The 17,332-nt window shown below is 35.2% G+C and overlaps 2 protein-coding genes and 1 long non-coding RNA gene across 20 annotated transcripts in view; 2 read left to right on the forward strand and 1 right to left on the reverse strand.

Moving 5' to 3' along the window:
- Positions 1 to 2,126, forward strand: part of scrib (scribble planar cell polarity protein) — a 93,550-nt gene extending 91,424 nt beyond the window's left edge. For 15 of the 17 annotated variants that reach the window (XM_065289346.1, XM_065289353.1, XM_065289357.1 and 12 more), the window contains one exon: positions 86 to 2,126. In XM_065289346.1, the coding sequence (XP_065145418.1) occupies positions 86 to 210 (125 nt within the window). In that variant the 3' untranslated portion in view covers positions 211 to 2,126. The remainder of the gene's footprint in view (positions 1 to 85) is intronic. The other 2 variants (XM_065289355.1, XM_065289359.1) reach the window with 1 other exon arrangement.
- On the reverse strand, positions 1,251 to 13,678 carry kif9 (kinesin family member 9). 2 transcript variants are annotated; one of them, XM_065289366.2, is made up of 21 exons: positions 13,367 to 13,678; positions 13,166 to 13,285; positions 11,593 to 11,758; positions 11,300 to 11,406; positions 10,992 to 11,222; positions 10,613 to 10,696; positions 10,438 to 10,530; positions 9,714 to 9,861; positions 9,377 to 9,441; positions 8,909 to 8,986; positions 8,757 to 8,825; positions 8,547 to 8,651; positions 7,572 to 7,627; positions 7,414 to 7,504; positions 7,192 to 7,319; positions 6,694 to 6,828; positions 6,217 to 6,425; positions 5,942 to 6,121; positions 3,771 to 3,883; positions 3,010 to 3,108; positions 1,251 to 2,462 (listed from the first exon to the last, which is right to left on the reverse strand). In XM_065289366.2, the coding sequence occupies exons 2-21, from the start codon at positions 13,259 to 13,261 to the stop codon at positions 2,448 to 2,450; spliced, it is 2,268 nt and encodes a 755-aa protein (XP_065145438.1). In that variant the 5' UTR covers positions 13,262 to 13,285; positions 13,367 to 13,678; the 3' UTR covers positions 1,251 to 2,447. The 2 variants fall into 2 exon arrangements, with proteins under 2 accessions (XP_065145438.1, XP_073668834.1); XM_073812733.1 differs by having other exon boundaries at positions 13,166 to 13,678.
- Positions 13,679 to 13,705: 27 nt separating this feature from the next.
- Positions 13,706 to 16,737, forward strand: LOC135778801 (uncharacterized). Its single transcript, XR_010544632.2, has 5 exons — positions 13,706 to 13,853; positions 14,158 to 14,205; positions 14,503 to 14,571; positions 15,090 to 15,146; positions 15,273 to 16,737. It is a non-coding gene; the product is annotated as an uncharacterized lncRNA (long non-coding RNA).
- The last annotated feature ends 595 nt before the right edge of the window (positions 16,738 to 17,332 follow it).

Consider the following 17,332-nt stretch of genomic DNA (forward strand, 5'->3'; position numbering starts at 1 on the left):
TTTACATGTGCAATGTCAGTGACGTCTGCTTTTCTTACACTGCATGTATTTCATATGTTGTTCTTTATCTTTCTTTTGTTTTCAGTGTCTATTTTAGATGCAGAAGTTCCTATGGCCACCACATCGGCTCTAGAAGAGATGGCTCTCTACAGTAATAAGCGCAAACTACGACAGGGTCGCCGCAGCCTGGAGACCCCAGTGCCCACATAATCGCACATTTACACACTAATACATTTGAACTGTGAAGATAACACAAACACACACACACATAGTGATAATCTAATGCTCAGATGTCACATGTGACATAGAATGCTCAGCATATTAAACCACTGTTCTTTATTGCCGACCACCACAACACCAGGAAGGCAGATGAGCTGATGGGCAAAAAGAAACACTAGTCATGCCTTTTCGGTTGTTATTGAAAAGGATTTCTCATATTTGTTTATAAAAGGTCCAGAGGGTGGCCAATTCATTATTTGGTCACTATATTTGCTTTAACCCACCACTTTCTGTCTGTCAACATTTTAGAAACAGAATTATTTTAAGAGATGGATTTCTTTTTAACTCTTTGAAATCTGTTGACAAGATGTAGAAAGACTGAAAAGGAGATTAATTTTTGGGAGATTCAGTTTGAAGACGACATACTGCTACCTTCACTGCCCCATTCAAGCCCGACTTACACTTTTATTGTTTTAATTCATAATCAAAAGTTTTATTCCTCTTAAATGTAATTTATTAATGTAATATACTGTTTTTATCTATGGGAATCCATAACAAGAGAAACAAATTGTGGCACATGTATATGCTGGTTAGTTGTGATTTTGGGATGAATTATGGAATTGGGAGATATTTTTGCATGCAGCAATGACAATGAGGCCTTGGCATAAAGCTTTTCATTTTATATCCATATCAGTTTGGGAACATTTTTTTTTAAAGGTGCAAATGAATGTAATATTTTTGAAAGGTTGCATCTGAACTTATTTAAAGAGTCTGTTACAAACCTTTTTGTAATTTGTATCATCACGCCATATCATAAAGACTGGCCTACCATATGCGAGTAGCGTCATTCTCCACCTGTTTAATGAATCTCTAGTCTTCCTTTTCTTGACTAGGAGAGTTAAATGAACTACGTACTGGTTGTTTCTTAGCAATCCTCTTGACCTCTGGCCTTCCTTGCTACGATGTTGTACATTCATATGTTAAGTCATTCCCTTTGATACATGAGTTGAAAATGTTAAATTTTTCAAACACTCAAATGTGAGAATCAGTGGTATCATCATTCGCCAGTCATTGCCTCACATGTCCGCAAATGTATGGTACCATTTTACTTTTTTAGCACTGGGGGAGGGAGATGTAATCAACATCTATAATTCTCACTCATATCTGTTTCTATGCTGGTGTGTGAAGGTAGTAGATGTTATATATTTCTACATTTAGCTAAATTTTAACTGGTATAAAAAATGAAAGCCACTGAAAATGCTCATTGTGTGAATAATGTACAAATGCATAAAAAAGCAAAAATCAGAGTTTAATCTGAGCCTTTCTGCTCCAAGACCAAACTAATGTCTGGAGGTGGTAGATGTTTCTGGCAGGGTCTGGACCGAGTCATCCCTGTGTAAATATTGGCTTATTGCAATTTTGCAATTGTTCTTTCAGTCCTGTGGGAGGAATACAACGATTATCCCTTCGAATACATTTTTTTTCTCAAACCAGTTCAGATGACAGATTAACAGTGACCCAATGACCTTGTCAGTCTTATAAAATAGTTTCTATTTTACTAATCTTAGCTTTTGTGTTGCTCTCATTGACTGAAATTCAGTTTTTGGTTAATAAAAGTTTGGCTGATCATTTTATTTTTAGAAAGCATAGTTTGAGGAGAAAGTTTGGTTTTCTGTAACCAGTGGGCTAATGGGATTCACTACATTCTTACATTATCAGAGCAAAAGCGTTTGGTATCTCATTGTTTTCTTGATTTAATGTTGGGGAGGATTTTGTTTGCTAAGTGGGAGGGTGGGACTGAAGGTTTGGGGATCTAGCTCATTCAGGACTGTAACTAGTGAATTTGTACAACCAAAGAAGTCTATTTTGTGGTTCAGGAATAATAAAGTTTACTTTTCATTTAACAACCTGATGTACTGAGGTTGTTTTGTTTCATCTGAATATAGAGTGTACTAATGTTTTCTTCCCAATAAGTATAAAACATAAACCAGTTCTGTTTAACAGGTGCCTAACAATAAGTTACAATCATTTGTATAAATTAAATAAACAATGCTCATTCAGTTCAAGCAAACATGTATTTTTAGCAATTAATCCAAACTGTTTTATAGATATAGTGTATGTGCGTTTCCTTGCATCAATGTTGGATGACACAAATCTGACAATGATGTACAAAGCACTCACAGCATTCATATCGCAAATTAAGTATGAAGTCCATTGGTTTTGTTGTCCTAATGCTTTCCTCTCTGTAAAACAAAGACATTGTTTTGACTAAACAGTCATGTACAAGTTTAGTTTTAGTATTACATATTTGCAGAGGTGGACACTACTTAACTATTTTTACTTTCTAGATAAAAGTACATTTTTAGCAGTATTTTCAAACATTCCAAAGCATATTATCATAATTTTTGCTCCACTACATTTCATAATTTCAAGTTTTTGGTTTATATTTAATATTTAAGTACATTAAACATCTAGTTTTTTTTTCTTTTACTTAAGTAAAAGGTACTTTTGAACTTTTACTCAATTAAGTAAAAGTAAACAATTTTTATGTAATTAGGTATTAAATCAAAGTTAATATGCAATATAAAAGGAATACACAGTATGATTCTATGCTTTAGAATGTAGTGAAAATTTTTTAGTAAAGTAAATTTTTTCCCAAGACAAATACTCTGATAAAGCACAGATGCTTGGAAAATTTATTTAAAATACTCAAGTAGTGTCCGCCTTTGCATATTTGTGCTAAATAGTGAGTTAAAACATCAGATGTGGTTATTGTTATAAATGTCTTACCCTCTGGAGAGTTTTGTTATAAGCATTATGAAATGATACAGCACTGGGACTTTCTTGAAGATTGTCACCGAGATGCTCAAATGACTGTTGTTCATCATCCTGTTCATAAAACACAATCTTCTGTGACAGTCATACTGAATGCAATCTTTAACTTTTAAATTTAATTGAAATATTACTCTTGTTACATGCTACACTCAGAAAAAAACATTTAAGGGCAGTTTCCTGGACAGTGTTAGATTTATCAAGGACTAGGCCTTACTTATATTAGAACATTTATACAAACATTCCTTACAAAATTAAGGCAGCTCAAACATACATTTCAGTCTGGGACTAGGATAAGCCCTGTCCTGGAAACTGTCCCATAAATTATTTTTCATAATAATCTTCATACTGCAGGTTTGCAATAGTAAATGAGTTTAACATTTATAATTATATATAATTATAAAAAGCATGTACTGTTTAAACCAGGGATGGGCAACTTCGGTCCTGGAGGGCCGGTGTCCTACAGAGTTTAGCTCCAACTTGCCTCAGCACACCTGCCTAAAAGTTTTAGTATGCCTAGTTAGACCTTAATTGGCTGCTTCAGGTGTGTTTAATTATGGTTGGAGCTAAACTCTGCAGGACACCGGCCCTCCAGGACCGAAGTTGCCCATCCCTGGTTTAAACTGTGTGCTGTTTATACATAAAACATTATTATAATAATAACATCATTACTCTTTCAAACAGAGGTATACATAAGCTTGTGTTGTGCTGTTACAAACCAGGGTTAAAGCTATGTCTACGGGTACACGTCCTGGTCTAATTGGTCCATGCTCTAAAATGGACAACACTTGATCCGGCAACAGGAAAGATTCATTGTACCAGCTCTCAAACTCTGGCAAACATACACAAAATAAAAAATGAATGCAGCCTTACTGGATATAGCTTATCTTTTAGGAGCTGCGCTAAAGCTGCATTAAAGGAAAACACCACCGTTTTTCGATATTTTAGTATGTTCTTACCTCAACTTAATACATACCTATCTTTATTCAATGTGTGCACCTAATCTTTGTACAACGTGTTGTGACTGTCTTAGCATTTAGCCTAGCCCCATCCATTCCTTAGATCCAAACGGATGAATTTAGAAGCCACCAAACACTTCCATTTTTTCTCCTATTTAAAGACTGTTACATGAGTAGTTACATGAGTAAGTACATGCGCACAAATAAAACGTGGCGGATAAAAAAGTAGAACTATATGGTGGAAGAGCAGCACTAAGTTTGCAGCACTTTAACCTCTGCGCACAGTAACATCATTACTCCTGACTACCCCCTCTCGCGCAAACTTTTGTCAATATTACTGCGCCCAAGTTCAAAGTGCTGCAAACTAAGGGATCAATCTTACACCCGGCGCAATGCGCGACGCAAGTGTCTTTTGCTAGTTTCCACCTTGCGCAATTATCATTTTCATGTTCAGCGCCACGTTGTTTAAATAGCAAATGCTTTTGCGCCTATGGGCGTTTTGGTCTGAAAACGAGGTGTGTTCAGGCGCATTGTTGGCATGTTGCTTTTTTTTAAGCAACTAAAATAGACTACGCCATTGACCAATAAAAACCTGGTCTAAAGTCAATGGCGCAATATGTTTTTTGTTATTTAAAGAGCGCATTAGTAATATGCGCCTATAAACGGGATGACGCAGCAACATAAAAACGCTGTTAAATATGAAAGACTAAAGGATTGAATGTAAAACATTATTATTGAGTCTCTTGACAATAAATGAGGACCGATTATGAGACGTTAGAAGTCGTAAAGAGCTGCTTCACCTGCAGCCTGGTAAGTAAATAAATGCTTTGCTTTAAACAAATGCATCTGTTTTTAAATGTTTTTTATACCCCACGGATTTATTGTATATGATGACTCTGTTCCTGTGGATATGGTGAGATGAGAACATTTTTTAAGTAATGCTTAAAAAAACTAATGAGGCTGTCCAAGTGCTGAAACGTGCAGAGAGACGTTTGTAAATTCTTTATCTCATGTTTGTTACAAATAAAGTATTTTTACAGTACAAACCTTTTCTTACATACTTGTAAATTATTTTTTGATGATATTGGATAGCCATACATTTAAAGCAATTAAAAGCCTCCTTTTTTACTTCCATGACTAAAAGAAAACGGGTTTTAATAAAAAAAAACTATTTCAATACAAGTGAAAAACAACACAATTATTTAACATTAATCTTAAACTGGGGATCTTCTTCCTCCGCTTAGTTTTTCAGTTTACAAAGTCCGTCATCTAAATAGGGATTAGACATAGTGTCAGCGCAACTGGCTTTTAAAGGGGATGAGAGCTGAGACTCTCATTGGTTTGTTGCACATTATGGCCAAAATACTCCCATTACTCATTAAAAAAAGGACCAACACTTTTCGACCATACGCTCGGCGCACTAACCATTTTTCCCGTCATTAAATTAGCAAAAGTGGATTTGGATACACCCATTTAGATGTTGCGCTATGCGCTTTAGACAATGCGCTTAGATTGTTAAAATAAGGCCCTGAGTGCTCTTCCGCCAAATATAGTGCTTAAAAAATCGATTTTAATCGTTTTATTTTGTGTCACCATACTTACTCATGTAACTACTCATGTAACAGTCTTTACATAGGGAAAAAATGGAAGTGTTTAGTGGCCTCCAAATTCATCCCTGTTTGGATCCAAAGGAATGAATGGGGCTAGGCTAAATGCTTACACATTAACAACGTGCTGTACAAAGATTAAGTGCACGCACTGAATAAAGATAGGTATGTATTCATTTGTCTAATTGAGGTAAGAAAAATATTGAAAAACAGTGGTGTTTTTCTTTAAGTCAATCAATTCAGGTCTACTTTTTGTTTAAAATTGTGACAGTAACAGTATATACATTTATTGAATAAAAAAGCCATGGAACTGCAAGATTTCACCTGTAAGTAGCCGTACCCGACACTGATTCACAAGTTGCTGACAGTAGCTGACTTCAGCTTTAATGCTGGTGTGGTCCTCGTAAGCTTTTCTGTAACGGCTCTTTAACTCCTTCAGCTGCATCACTAGAGACAGCTCTGCCTCCTCGAGCACAGGTTCACCCTCTGCATTCACAAACTGTCCTGTAAAATGAAAATTACTTTTAAGTTTTTTGTTGTCATCTCTACACTTTACTATTGTAGAGGTTAATGCCACGGCCAGTAACACTAATGCTTACCCTGGTTTTGTCTTTGTTCTCTGAATTGTTGTAATTCAGAAGCAATGTAATCCATATCACGTTTAGTCACATTGATGACATCAGTAAGGGAGCGTAACTGGGACCTGCGCTCCAACAGCACAGCTTTGTTTTCTTTTAGTATACGATTAATCTCACTTCCCTTTTCTGCTTTGAAATCCTCAAATGCTTCTGCCTTAGGAGGAGGAGAGCTGAGAATAGAGGAGACCTTATTATTAAATTTTAATAAATAGGAAAGGATTTATCCTAGTGCCAGACTAAGATGCATGTTTGAGCTGCCTTAATGTCCTAAAATAACTAATGCCTAGTCTGGATTAATCTAAACCCTGTCCATGAAACCACCCCATAATGTTTTATATTGTACTTATTATCTATTAATATGGTCCTGCAACAAGATCCTGTCAGCAGAGGTCTCTCCAAGCTCGCAGCAGCTGTCAGTTTATGTAAAGATGTGCTTACTCAGTTCTGTGTTGATCTTCAGAAACATGCTGTTGGTATTCATGTTTGACCAAGTCTGAATCACTCAGATTCAAGGGCTGTTCAGCTTCTACGGTAGTAGTTTCCATTGGCGCCAGGTTCAGTGCTTCTTCCTTTCTGCGAGAGATATTTAAACATTTTACAACCCTATTTATAGCCATTTTTTAAAATTATTTTTAAATCCCCACATTATATAATAACCAGAAGCATAAAATGTTTTAGCTGTGCACAAATGTGTAATAATAGTTTTGGGCTATCAAGAGGGAGTTTTGCTGTTACATAACATTGTTCATAAAAGTCACTGAACTCAATCACTATCAGGATGACATCAAACTATTTACCGAACCATTCCTTTGACCCATAGCATGGTCATGTGATTTGTTGGTTTGTGCTGATCTGACCAGATAATCTTGGCTCATATTTTTTCCAGAGAGGATTGATGCAAGATTCAGGGTCAGTGCAGGAAAAACAGATTCTTACCTGCTCATATGTTTGCGTTTACTTGGTTTAGGTGATACAGCTTGTTGATGCCTCTGTGAAGAGTCAGCTAAACCAAGCCCATATCCGCCTCTGTCCACCTCTCCTACAGTAGATACAGATCCCAACATCTGTAACAGATTTTATATATACATATATGACATCAGTTTCTGATTTTTATTGTACCAAGAGATGTTGTCCATTAAAATGATGTATATTACTGACTTCTGCAGCGGAGGATGGTGTTGTGTCTAAGGCTTTCTCTGCTGTAGTATTTCTCAGACGCAGATGCTCTTTAAATTTTTCTTCTTTCTCCCTATTCAAAACATACTCAGTTGTGCACAATTGAATGGCAGACAAATTGTTGGTGAATGGGTACTTACAGCACAACTTTTCTGAACTGGGCAAACACTTCTTGGATCTGAATAACATTCACAATCTGTAACGATAATTTTTGTGAAAATTATACATTAAATGTGCAATTAAAGGGACATTCTGCTTTTTTTTAAAATATACTAATTTTCCAGCCTGCCTAGAGACCACTTTCAGCATAGCTTAGCACAATTCATTGAATCTGATTAGACCATTAGCATTGCGCTAAAAAAAATCCAAAGAGTTTTGATATATTCTCCTATTTAAAACTTGACTCTTCTGTAGTTACATTGTGTACTAAGACCAACAGAAAATTTTAAAGTTGCAATTTTCTAGGCAGATATGGCTACGACTTATACTCTCATTCTGGTGTAATAATCAAGAACTTTGCTGCCGTAACATGGCTGCAGCAGGTGTAGTGATATTACTCAGCAGCCGAAAAATAGTGCTATTGAAAGTTACTAAGGGGACTATTTTCGAGTTCTTGATTATTACGCCAGAATGAGAGTATAAGTCGTAGCCATATCTGCCTAGAAAATTGCAACTTTTAATTTTCTGTCGGTTTTAGTACATGATGTAACTACAGAAGAGTCAAGGTTTAAATAGGAAAAATATCGAAACTCTTTTGTTATTTTTTTGCGCAATGCTAATAGTCTAATCAGATTCAATGGATTATGCTAAGCTATGCTAAAAGTGGTAGCGCCAGACCCAGAGATCAGCAGAATGGATTCCAAAATGGTAAAAATCAAATGTTTAACAGGGGAGCTGGAAAATGAGTATATTTTTTTTAAAAGTGGAATGTCCCTTCAAAGATATATATTCTTGTGGAAACAAAACAAAAACTACTTAATGTTCTTGAAATTCTACTGCTGTATGTATTCGACATAAATGAGAATGATTCATGAAAAGTAAACTATATGTTAACTTTCAAGATCTAATCTTTGTTTTTTTAAGCTGTGAGACTCCTAGCTGACCATGATGTTTACCGGAATCTCATCCAGAGAGCCAGACAGGTAACTCTGCACCTGACCCTTCACTTCTGCCACCTGCGTCTCTGACAGAATCTCATTGAAAACTCTGACACGATTAGTCTATAAGAAAGGAGGACATTAAAATTGAGACCAATTCAGTGTTTGTCTAGGCTGGTACATCTATTGGTGTAGTAAGCATCAGATGTATACATGCATGACACTCACCGGTGTGTAATACATAGACAGCTCCTCTTTAAGAAACTGGATTTCTTTCTGAAGTTTTTTCACCTGAAGCTTTATGAACAAAATAGGCTATATAGTATATATATTTGGAAAATAATGTAATATTTCATAATGTAAAATGAAAGAAATCTTACCACAGGGTCGATATATTCATTTATTGATGGCTTTGTCTGTACACATTTCATTCTGGAGGCAAAGCGAAGTGTTGAAATCTGCCAATGGAAACAATTAAAGCTTAAGCAAAGTATTTAATATCACAACAGTCCACCAGGGGTCTCATTTATAAAGCGTGTGTACACACAAAACAGGGCTGGAAAGGTGGGTACGCCAGTTCTCATCGCAAATCTTGTGATCTATAAAAAACAAACTTGACGGGCTTGCAGGGTGGGATCTGAGGATGATTCAGGTACGCACACCTGCCAGTGATCTGTGATTTATAAAGGGATAATATTTTTGTGATTTTATAAGTCTTTATATTTTTGGCGTATGCCATTTTTGGCTTTTGTGCGTACATAGACTTTTAGTAAGAATCCTACGCACAGTTTTATAAATGAGACCCTATTCATTAAAGACCCTAGTCTTTAAATGAAACATCATCTCACCGTCTCTTCAATTTGTGAGGCTTCACCATATATGTTGGCCACCAGAACAGTGTTACAGTTTCCTCCTGTATACAGTAGAAACAATTGCCAGAGATGTGATAGAAATCTGTAAGTCATGCATTTTTAGTTTTATGCAAGATTATATTTTAACAATTAAGCTTTTATAAAGCTTTTTAAAAAGTATTAACATGTTCAGGAAATTTGAGTTATTTAGCTTCAGTATAGAAAGTAAGGTGTAAGACTAAAATCTGATACATGGAATTATAAAAATCTGTGAGACATAGACAAAATATAATACACCACTGTAGTTTTTGGAACTGTCACAAGTATGACTGACCAAGTGAGTCTTTAAGAGCATGAGTAAGTTTGCTTTGTCTGAAGGGAACGTGTTCTCTGTGGCTATCGGCTAGAGCCAAGATAACCTGTTCCAAAAAAGACAGGGATTTGTTGATATACATGGCCTCTCTTTGGACTTGTCCCTCTGACTGGGGGAAGAGAAAAAAACAAAAATGAAAAACCTTTAACATTCAAATTTCAGGAGCTTGCCAAGATTAACACACTATAATGCAAACGGCACTGGACTTTGAAACAGTACACATTTACTAATGTCGTACACTCCAAAAAAAGTTTCATAAAGGTAATTTAACCCATGCTGGGTTGTTTTAATCCATTGTTGGGTCAAATATAAAAATTTTCTGTGTCAATTTCAAACCAACACTTTAAAAAAATTGGTGCTAAATTAAATAGCACTAAAAGCTCATGATCATAGGGGAACCATTTTTAGTGCTTTATGGCACCTATTAAGCACCTATAGAACCATACGGGGGAGTTATAGCACCACTATAGCACCAGATATGGTTCTATATAGCACAATAGGGTTCTACACAGGTACCACATCCCCTATGATTACAAGCCAGTGAACCACTTTTAGTGCTATTAATCACCGTTTGTTTTTAGAGTGAACTGCTGGGCTTGTCCATTTTTGACCCAACGCTGGGTTGAAGATAACTTACATATAATTTCAGTGTACAAATACAGTAAAAGACTGAAAATGACCTGACCCCAGTTTTGCTGAGTCTTTCAGATCCCGCCAGGTCCACCAGGTTCAGTTTAGAGGTGATGTATTTTGCATCTGACAGCGTGCGTGACCGTGACTGTGCCATACAGAAACACATACAGTATGTGGATTCTGTTATGTTATTTAAGTCAGTCAGTAAAGTGGTGTCAAGGATTTACCTCAATGTAAACAGTAAATATGCAATGAGACCTGGAGGAATTTTTATTAAGGGCATGTTCTCCAATTATTCTGTTTATCTCCCCCTATCAGAGCAAAAACAGCAATGTTAAATGACAGATGGGTAAATGTAAAGGTGCATGAGCACCATGTGGTAAAAAATATGTTTATAAAGACACCCTTTTTTAGGTTAAGGGACCTATATTTGTTTTTCATTAGGCAATTTGTCAACAGCAGAACTGTGAGATAAGAAAAGACCTTTGTCACTATCAGACCTCTTAGAAAACAGAGTTCTGTTGACTGAAAAGTCTTTTATTATGAATTTGCCGCCGCCTTCTTTTTATGACAACATGATGATAAAATGCAACTATTTAATCCTACCTCAAAAAGCAGACTAAGAGCCTCCTCTTCATTGTGAACCAGATGTAAAGTCAGCCCTTTAATTGAGACTCCACCCCCTGGTTCTTCTACCACAGTTAAGACCCCACTATTCCCACCTTTTCCCCGCTTTAAGGTCGACAAAAGGTCCACCATAGTCTCATTGTAGATTTCTAGAAAGGAGAGGTGCACAGAGAAGGTATGGTCTGTACGTTGCTCCACCTCATGGAAGACCTGAGGAATTGAGCGAAAGTTTAGTGGTCGTAAAGGCAGCTATATTGACTGTGTGCTTTATCATGGCTCTTAGTCACCTGCTGTAGAGCACGAGGAATGATGCCTCTCTGTCTGTAAGCCTCCGCAGCTCCTGTCATGGTGTATGTTTTACCCGCTCCAGTTTGCCCAAAGCACAAAATTGTACCTTATACAAAAGGTTGAATTAAAATCAGTCAAAACTGAATCATATGCTGTAGTTATAGGAATTATCTCACAGGAATTTGTACATGTTTTGCAAGTTGGCTAATTCGTATGAAGTAAATCGTACAAAAACGTATGAGATAAAAATATACATATATAATATACAATTGTGTGCTTTTGCATGACTTACCATTGTAGCCTCGAAACGCTCCAAACACAACGCTCCGGGCAACATAATCATAGACTTCTTCCTGTGACACATTGTGCAGCACCCCATCAAGTTTAAATAATCTGGAGTTTATTTGATTATTGCTCCGTAATCTCTTGGAGTCTTTCTTTGACCGTACACTCAGAGTCTTGGAGAAACAGAGAAGTAAGACACGTCATAATATGACAATAATTCTAAGCTCCAATCAGTAAAACATGCAGTAACAGAAGGCCTGAGCATGGTACACTGTAAAAAATTATGGCAACATGTGCTTTTACACTACAATTCATCAAAATTAGTTATAAGAAAGTATAAAAGTATAAGTCAAATAAAGAGTTTTACTTAAAAACTTTGACTTAAGGGTTTGTTTCAGGGAACCAAAATGGTTCTTCTGGCATTGCTTTTAAAGGAACAGTTTACCAAAAAATTTCCATCATAATTTTTGTCACTTCCTTGTTTTTTCAAACCTGTATGAATTTCTTGGTTCTGATAAGCATGAAAGAATATATTTTGAGGAATGTTTTTAACCAAACTGATCATGATCCCCATTTACTTCCATAGAAAGAAAAAAATACTAATGGCGCTTTTCCAATTGCATAGTAGATAGTACCCCACAGTTTGGTTTGGGTCAGGTCGGGTCAGCTCACTTTGGCTTGGTTAGCTTTTCCATCGAGTTTAGTATCACTTCGTAGTGGCGTGGGAGGGATTATAGGCGTGTCATTATATTTGCACTGCATACTGCTGTGACATCATGTGAGAGCTTCGAAGTACATTCCCATACGTTCATTTATTTTTCAGTCCGCCACAAATTTTAAATTGACCACCACAAATAGATGTTTGCACATTGTGTTTATCACTACCTCTGACTCACATGAAAGAATCTGTACAAACACCCGTAGCGTCAGTCGACGCGCTCCGTCGAACCTCATTTAAGTTGCATTTAAGCATATATGCGCATTGCGAATGTGCCGCCACAAACTGAAAGTCATTTGGTATGGTGTTCCTGATTCTCAACCTGTGAATGTTTTTCATCGCTAAAAGAGATTTTGGGAACTAATAGCAAAGCTCAGATGACAACATTTGCTTGAGAGAGCGCAAACTAGCACTAAGGTAAAGCTAATCTTTTACATTATAATGATGACGCTGGTAGTGACGATTCTCTTAGACCAATCAGTGATCTACTGTGTTTTCGTGTCACGTTTTGGTATCAGCGCGGGTCGCTTGAAACCCCCGACTGAGGTGGTACTAAATAAATATTGGGTGCGTACTGCACCCAGTGGAAAAGCTCACAAAAGTAAGCTGACCAAAACCAAACCGTGGGGTACTATGCAATGGAAAAGCGCCATAAGTTGATGGGGCTCATGATCAGTTTGGTTAGCCTACTAACATTCCTCAAAATATCTTCCATTGTGCTTATCAGAACAAAGAAATGTATAAAGGTTTGTAACCACATGAGAGTGAGTACATGATGACAGAATTTTAACTTTTGGGTGAACTATTCCTTTAAGATAATTTTTAATAACTTATTTTAATGAGTGTATGTATATGGGGTTACCTGATGGTCAGGAAGACATTCAATGAGCTCATGTGCAAAACTGGCTGTGGGACGGATGCGTACATATACCTTTACTGTACTGCCCTGGGTGCTCATGATACCTGAAATGTCGGGTAAAGCCTATCTGACAGAGAGCGCGAAAATATGTTTGAATATTAAAGAAAATAGTTTTTATGTCCTCAATTGATAACAAAAACGTACCTGATTAAATCGTGGGATCACAGAAAGATGATCGCATCTGCAGCTCGACCTGATGGCTTCGTTATATCAGTGTAGTTATTGTTGATACGGCTGTCATGACAACACCACACTGTATGTGCACAGTACAGGCCTACAGCAAGCGCCGCATACATTTTTATTTATCTCTGATAACCACAAACAATGGATTGAATTCAGTTTTAATGTAACATAAACTCTAAGATATATTTAAGGTGGAATAATAGGCTAATACATTATAAAAACAACCCTATTTTGCCCTCTACAGTTTGTAATTTGTAAAAGTGCGCTGTTGAATGTCGGCTCCTCCCTCCCTGCTGTCCTTAAAAAAAATCTATATGCTATCTTTTACCATCTGTAATCTTAGGCTATACAGTTTACTGATTCTCTGTATATTTCATTGAAAATGAAAAAACACCTGATCGTTCTGGTTTTCTGCTTCAGTTTAGTGCTCCCAATACAGAACAGAAAGGTATGTACATTTTCTTTTCAGACAGCTTTTAAAGCGTCAACTCGTATCTTAAAAATGTCATTGGTTTGAGTAGGCTAATCAAAACAAATCTAAAAAAACGTTTAATGGATTACTGGAAAGCATATAAGTTTATACTTATATAAACTCATTAGACTAAATAGTCCATGCAGGATATAAGGCAATGTTTTCAAGGAACCTCAACTCTTTGGCTTACCATAACGCAAACTGAATTATGAACTTTTTTATTTGCTTTTATCTGCTATGTGTATATTAACAAAAACCTTTTTATTCCGCTTTTACCTAGAATCCACCTCGAAATGTATTTTTACGTACATTTTTATCAACTAACGAGGTAAGTTTTACTCACAATCAGAATTTTGATACTATAATTTACTATAACGATAACTTGCTGCTTTTAAAAGAATACCATTATATTCACAGAATAAAGCAAACCCTACTTTAAATGAAACAAGAATAAAATCCTAAATGACTAATACCCACTAAAAATGTACACAATTACATCTCCTAAACAACTTGTCAATAACCGATAATGTTGTAAAGTAACATTAACAACAAATCTTTAAAGTTTAATGTTTATTACTATAATCTTCTTAAAGTCAATATAGTTTGTGGTTTTCTTCCACAACAGATGATAAACCGTACGCTTTTCAATAAAACTCAAGGATATTTTTGGGAGAATAACACGGATCATGCAGAGGTAAATGGGTTATTTTGTTTGGACTTATTTTGTTTGAAAAAATATAAAAAACATTTACTGGCATCACCTTTCTTTCAATAAAAGTGGACTTTTAAAATTAAAATAAGGCCTTAGGACGTTGACGTATGGTTTCCTTTATTCATTGTTAGCACTGATACTTAAAACATTAGAAAACATTTGAAATGTGTTTTAGAAATAGTTTACCGCGGTCTCGGTCTTCTGGGCACTAGATGGAGCCACAGGATAAGTCGACATAGCCCTACTGTAGTTTATGTATAGAGTTCACTGTTTCAGTCTTGTTTTTTTTAATATGTGATGGCTTTATTGCCTAACTGTTTATGGCAAATCTCTAAAAACATGAAAATGTAAAGATAAAATGTTTATGTAAAATGTGAATACAGAATTCATTTTTATATATATATAGGCCTATATATATTTTGGAGGAGGTATTATTGTGAAGTGAGTTGCCTGTGTAAAAACACAGATTTTAAAAGTGTTTCTAATTCTTCTTCCTTTAGACACAATGGCCACAAAACGTCTCACAAAATTAAAACAAAACCTATTTGCACAGCCCTGTAAGTTTTAATTATTTTATCTCCATACTAGTAGTAGCTGTGTCTTGACAAGACAGCTGATCATAATAGTTGATTTGTGAAAGGTTGTTTAAAAAATGTTAAACCTTTTTATTTTCTCATTTATAGGTAATGAAATTGTAATTAAAGCAACTGGAAATCATGCTGTTCATCAATCAACTCTGCAGGATTTTATAATCTTAAGATAAAGTTTAAGACATGCAATTATGACCCATGTCAGGTTAAAGTTTTTCATTTAAGTCAAATTATTAACATTTGACCCTTTTTTTCTGTAAAGATATCTAAATATTCCTAAAATTGTATTTGAAAGCAAAATGGCATATCCAGTTTTAAGAGTAGAAATGTTTAGATTAAAATGAAGAAATTTTTTTTAAAGGGGTAAGAAAAATAAGTTTATTCTTTACTTGTCATTACCTACACAATAATTGTAATGTTTACTATGTATAACACTGAAATTTAACTATTGGGAAAATTATGTGATATTCCAGCAAGAACATCTTTTCAGTCTTTAAATGTTTATAATGTAAATTTACAAAATCAAAGTCGATAATGTTCATTGATTGATGACTTTGTCTGTACACATTTCAATTTGGGGGCAAACAGAAGAGTTGAAACAATGCCAGTGGAAATAATCAAAGTTTAAGGAAAGTATTTAATATCACAACAGTCCACCAGGTCTTTTAATGAAGCATCATCTCATCATCTCTTCAATTTGTGAGGCTTAATATGTTGGCCTCCAGCGGTGTAAATTTGCCTGAGAAATCTGTAGGTCATTTATTCAAGATCATGTTTATTCTTTGATTTTTTTATGTCTTCCTTATATCTTATGTCTTAAAGTTATTTAGTTTTAATATATGTACAGTCTTTGTGTCTAAAGGTTAAAAATCGAACCATGGCATCATAAAAATCTGTAAGGTTTCTGGTGAACTACTAACATTTTTAAATCTTGACTAATGTGCTTTTTTGTGAAAAGGCTAACCATGTGAGTCTTTAAGAGCATAAATTAGTTTGCGTTGTTTGAAGGGAACATGTTACTATCTTACCTCTGTGGCTCTGGCTAAAACCAAGATGGCCTGTTCCAGAAAAGACTTTTTGATATAAATGGCCTCCCTTTGGGGGAAGAGGATAAACAAAACATTTCAACATTATGAGGAGCTTGCCAAGATTAACACACAAATGCAAACTGTACTGGACTTTGATACAAAACAAATTTACTAATGTCCTATTTAACCCTTACCTATTATTCAGTGTATAATTTTTGATTTTGTCCTCCAATTATTCTGTTTTCTCCCCATGTCAGCACAGACAGCAATGTTATATGAAAGATTGGCATATTTTATTTTAAAAATGTAAGAAAATACAAAATCTGAATGTGCATTGTTTTACCTTGTGGTAAAAAACATGTTTGTATAAAGATACCCTTGTTGAAGGTTATGGGATGCCAAATTGTTTTTCATTAGCAGTTTGTCAACAGCAGAGCTGAGAGAAAAGAGCAGACCTTTGTCACTATCAGACATTTTATAAAAAACATAACATAACATAATTTGTTGACAAAATAAAAGCTTATTTTGCTAAGATAAATGGATTCTAACTTTAATTCTACAGTATCTGATGATCAAATGCATTAAATCTTCCTTTACCACAGTTAAGACACCACTATTCACACTTTTTACCCTCCCTGCTTTAGGGTCTACCATAGTCTCTTTGTAGAATACACACAAAGTCTTAGTATTTTCAGTACAAAGTTAAAAAGAAGTATTCAATAACTAACTTCATTCAGTAAAACATACAGTAAGAGAAAGTCTGAGCATTATTTAGGTACACTGTCAAATTGATCTGATCAAATCATGGCAACATGTGCTTTTACATGACAACTAATTAAAATAAGGTTAAGCTATTTTACATTTCTTGCATAGATTACAGTAACCCATCACTAGTCAAGACTTAAAATAATATTAATAAAAAATAGTTTTTAAAAAATTACTCTTAAACATATAAAGTTGTACAAACAAAGTTATCTACAGTATCATTGTGCAAAACCATTCTTGCATGTATACTGCATAATAAAATATTTAGAATAATGTGTAGAGTAAAAGTAAAAAACCTTCTTTTCATCTGAATTCAATTTATTTTTCTTACTCTTTTCCAAATTCTTTTTTTATGGAAAA

The sequence above is a fragment of the Paramisgurnus dabryanus genome, chromosome 2 (genome assembly GCF_030506205.2).
Source record: "Paramisgurnus dabryanus chromosome 2, PD_genome_1.1, whole genome shotgun sequence".
NCBI classification, from domain to species: domain Eukaryota; kingdom Metazoa; phylum Chordata; class Actinopteri; order Cypriniformes; family Cobitidae; genus Paramisgurnus; species Paramisgurnus dabryanus.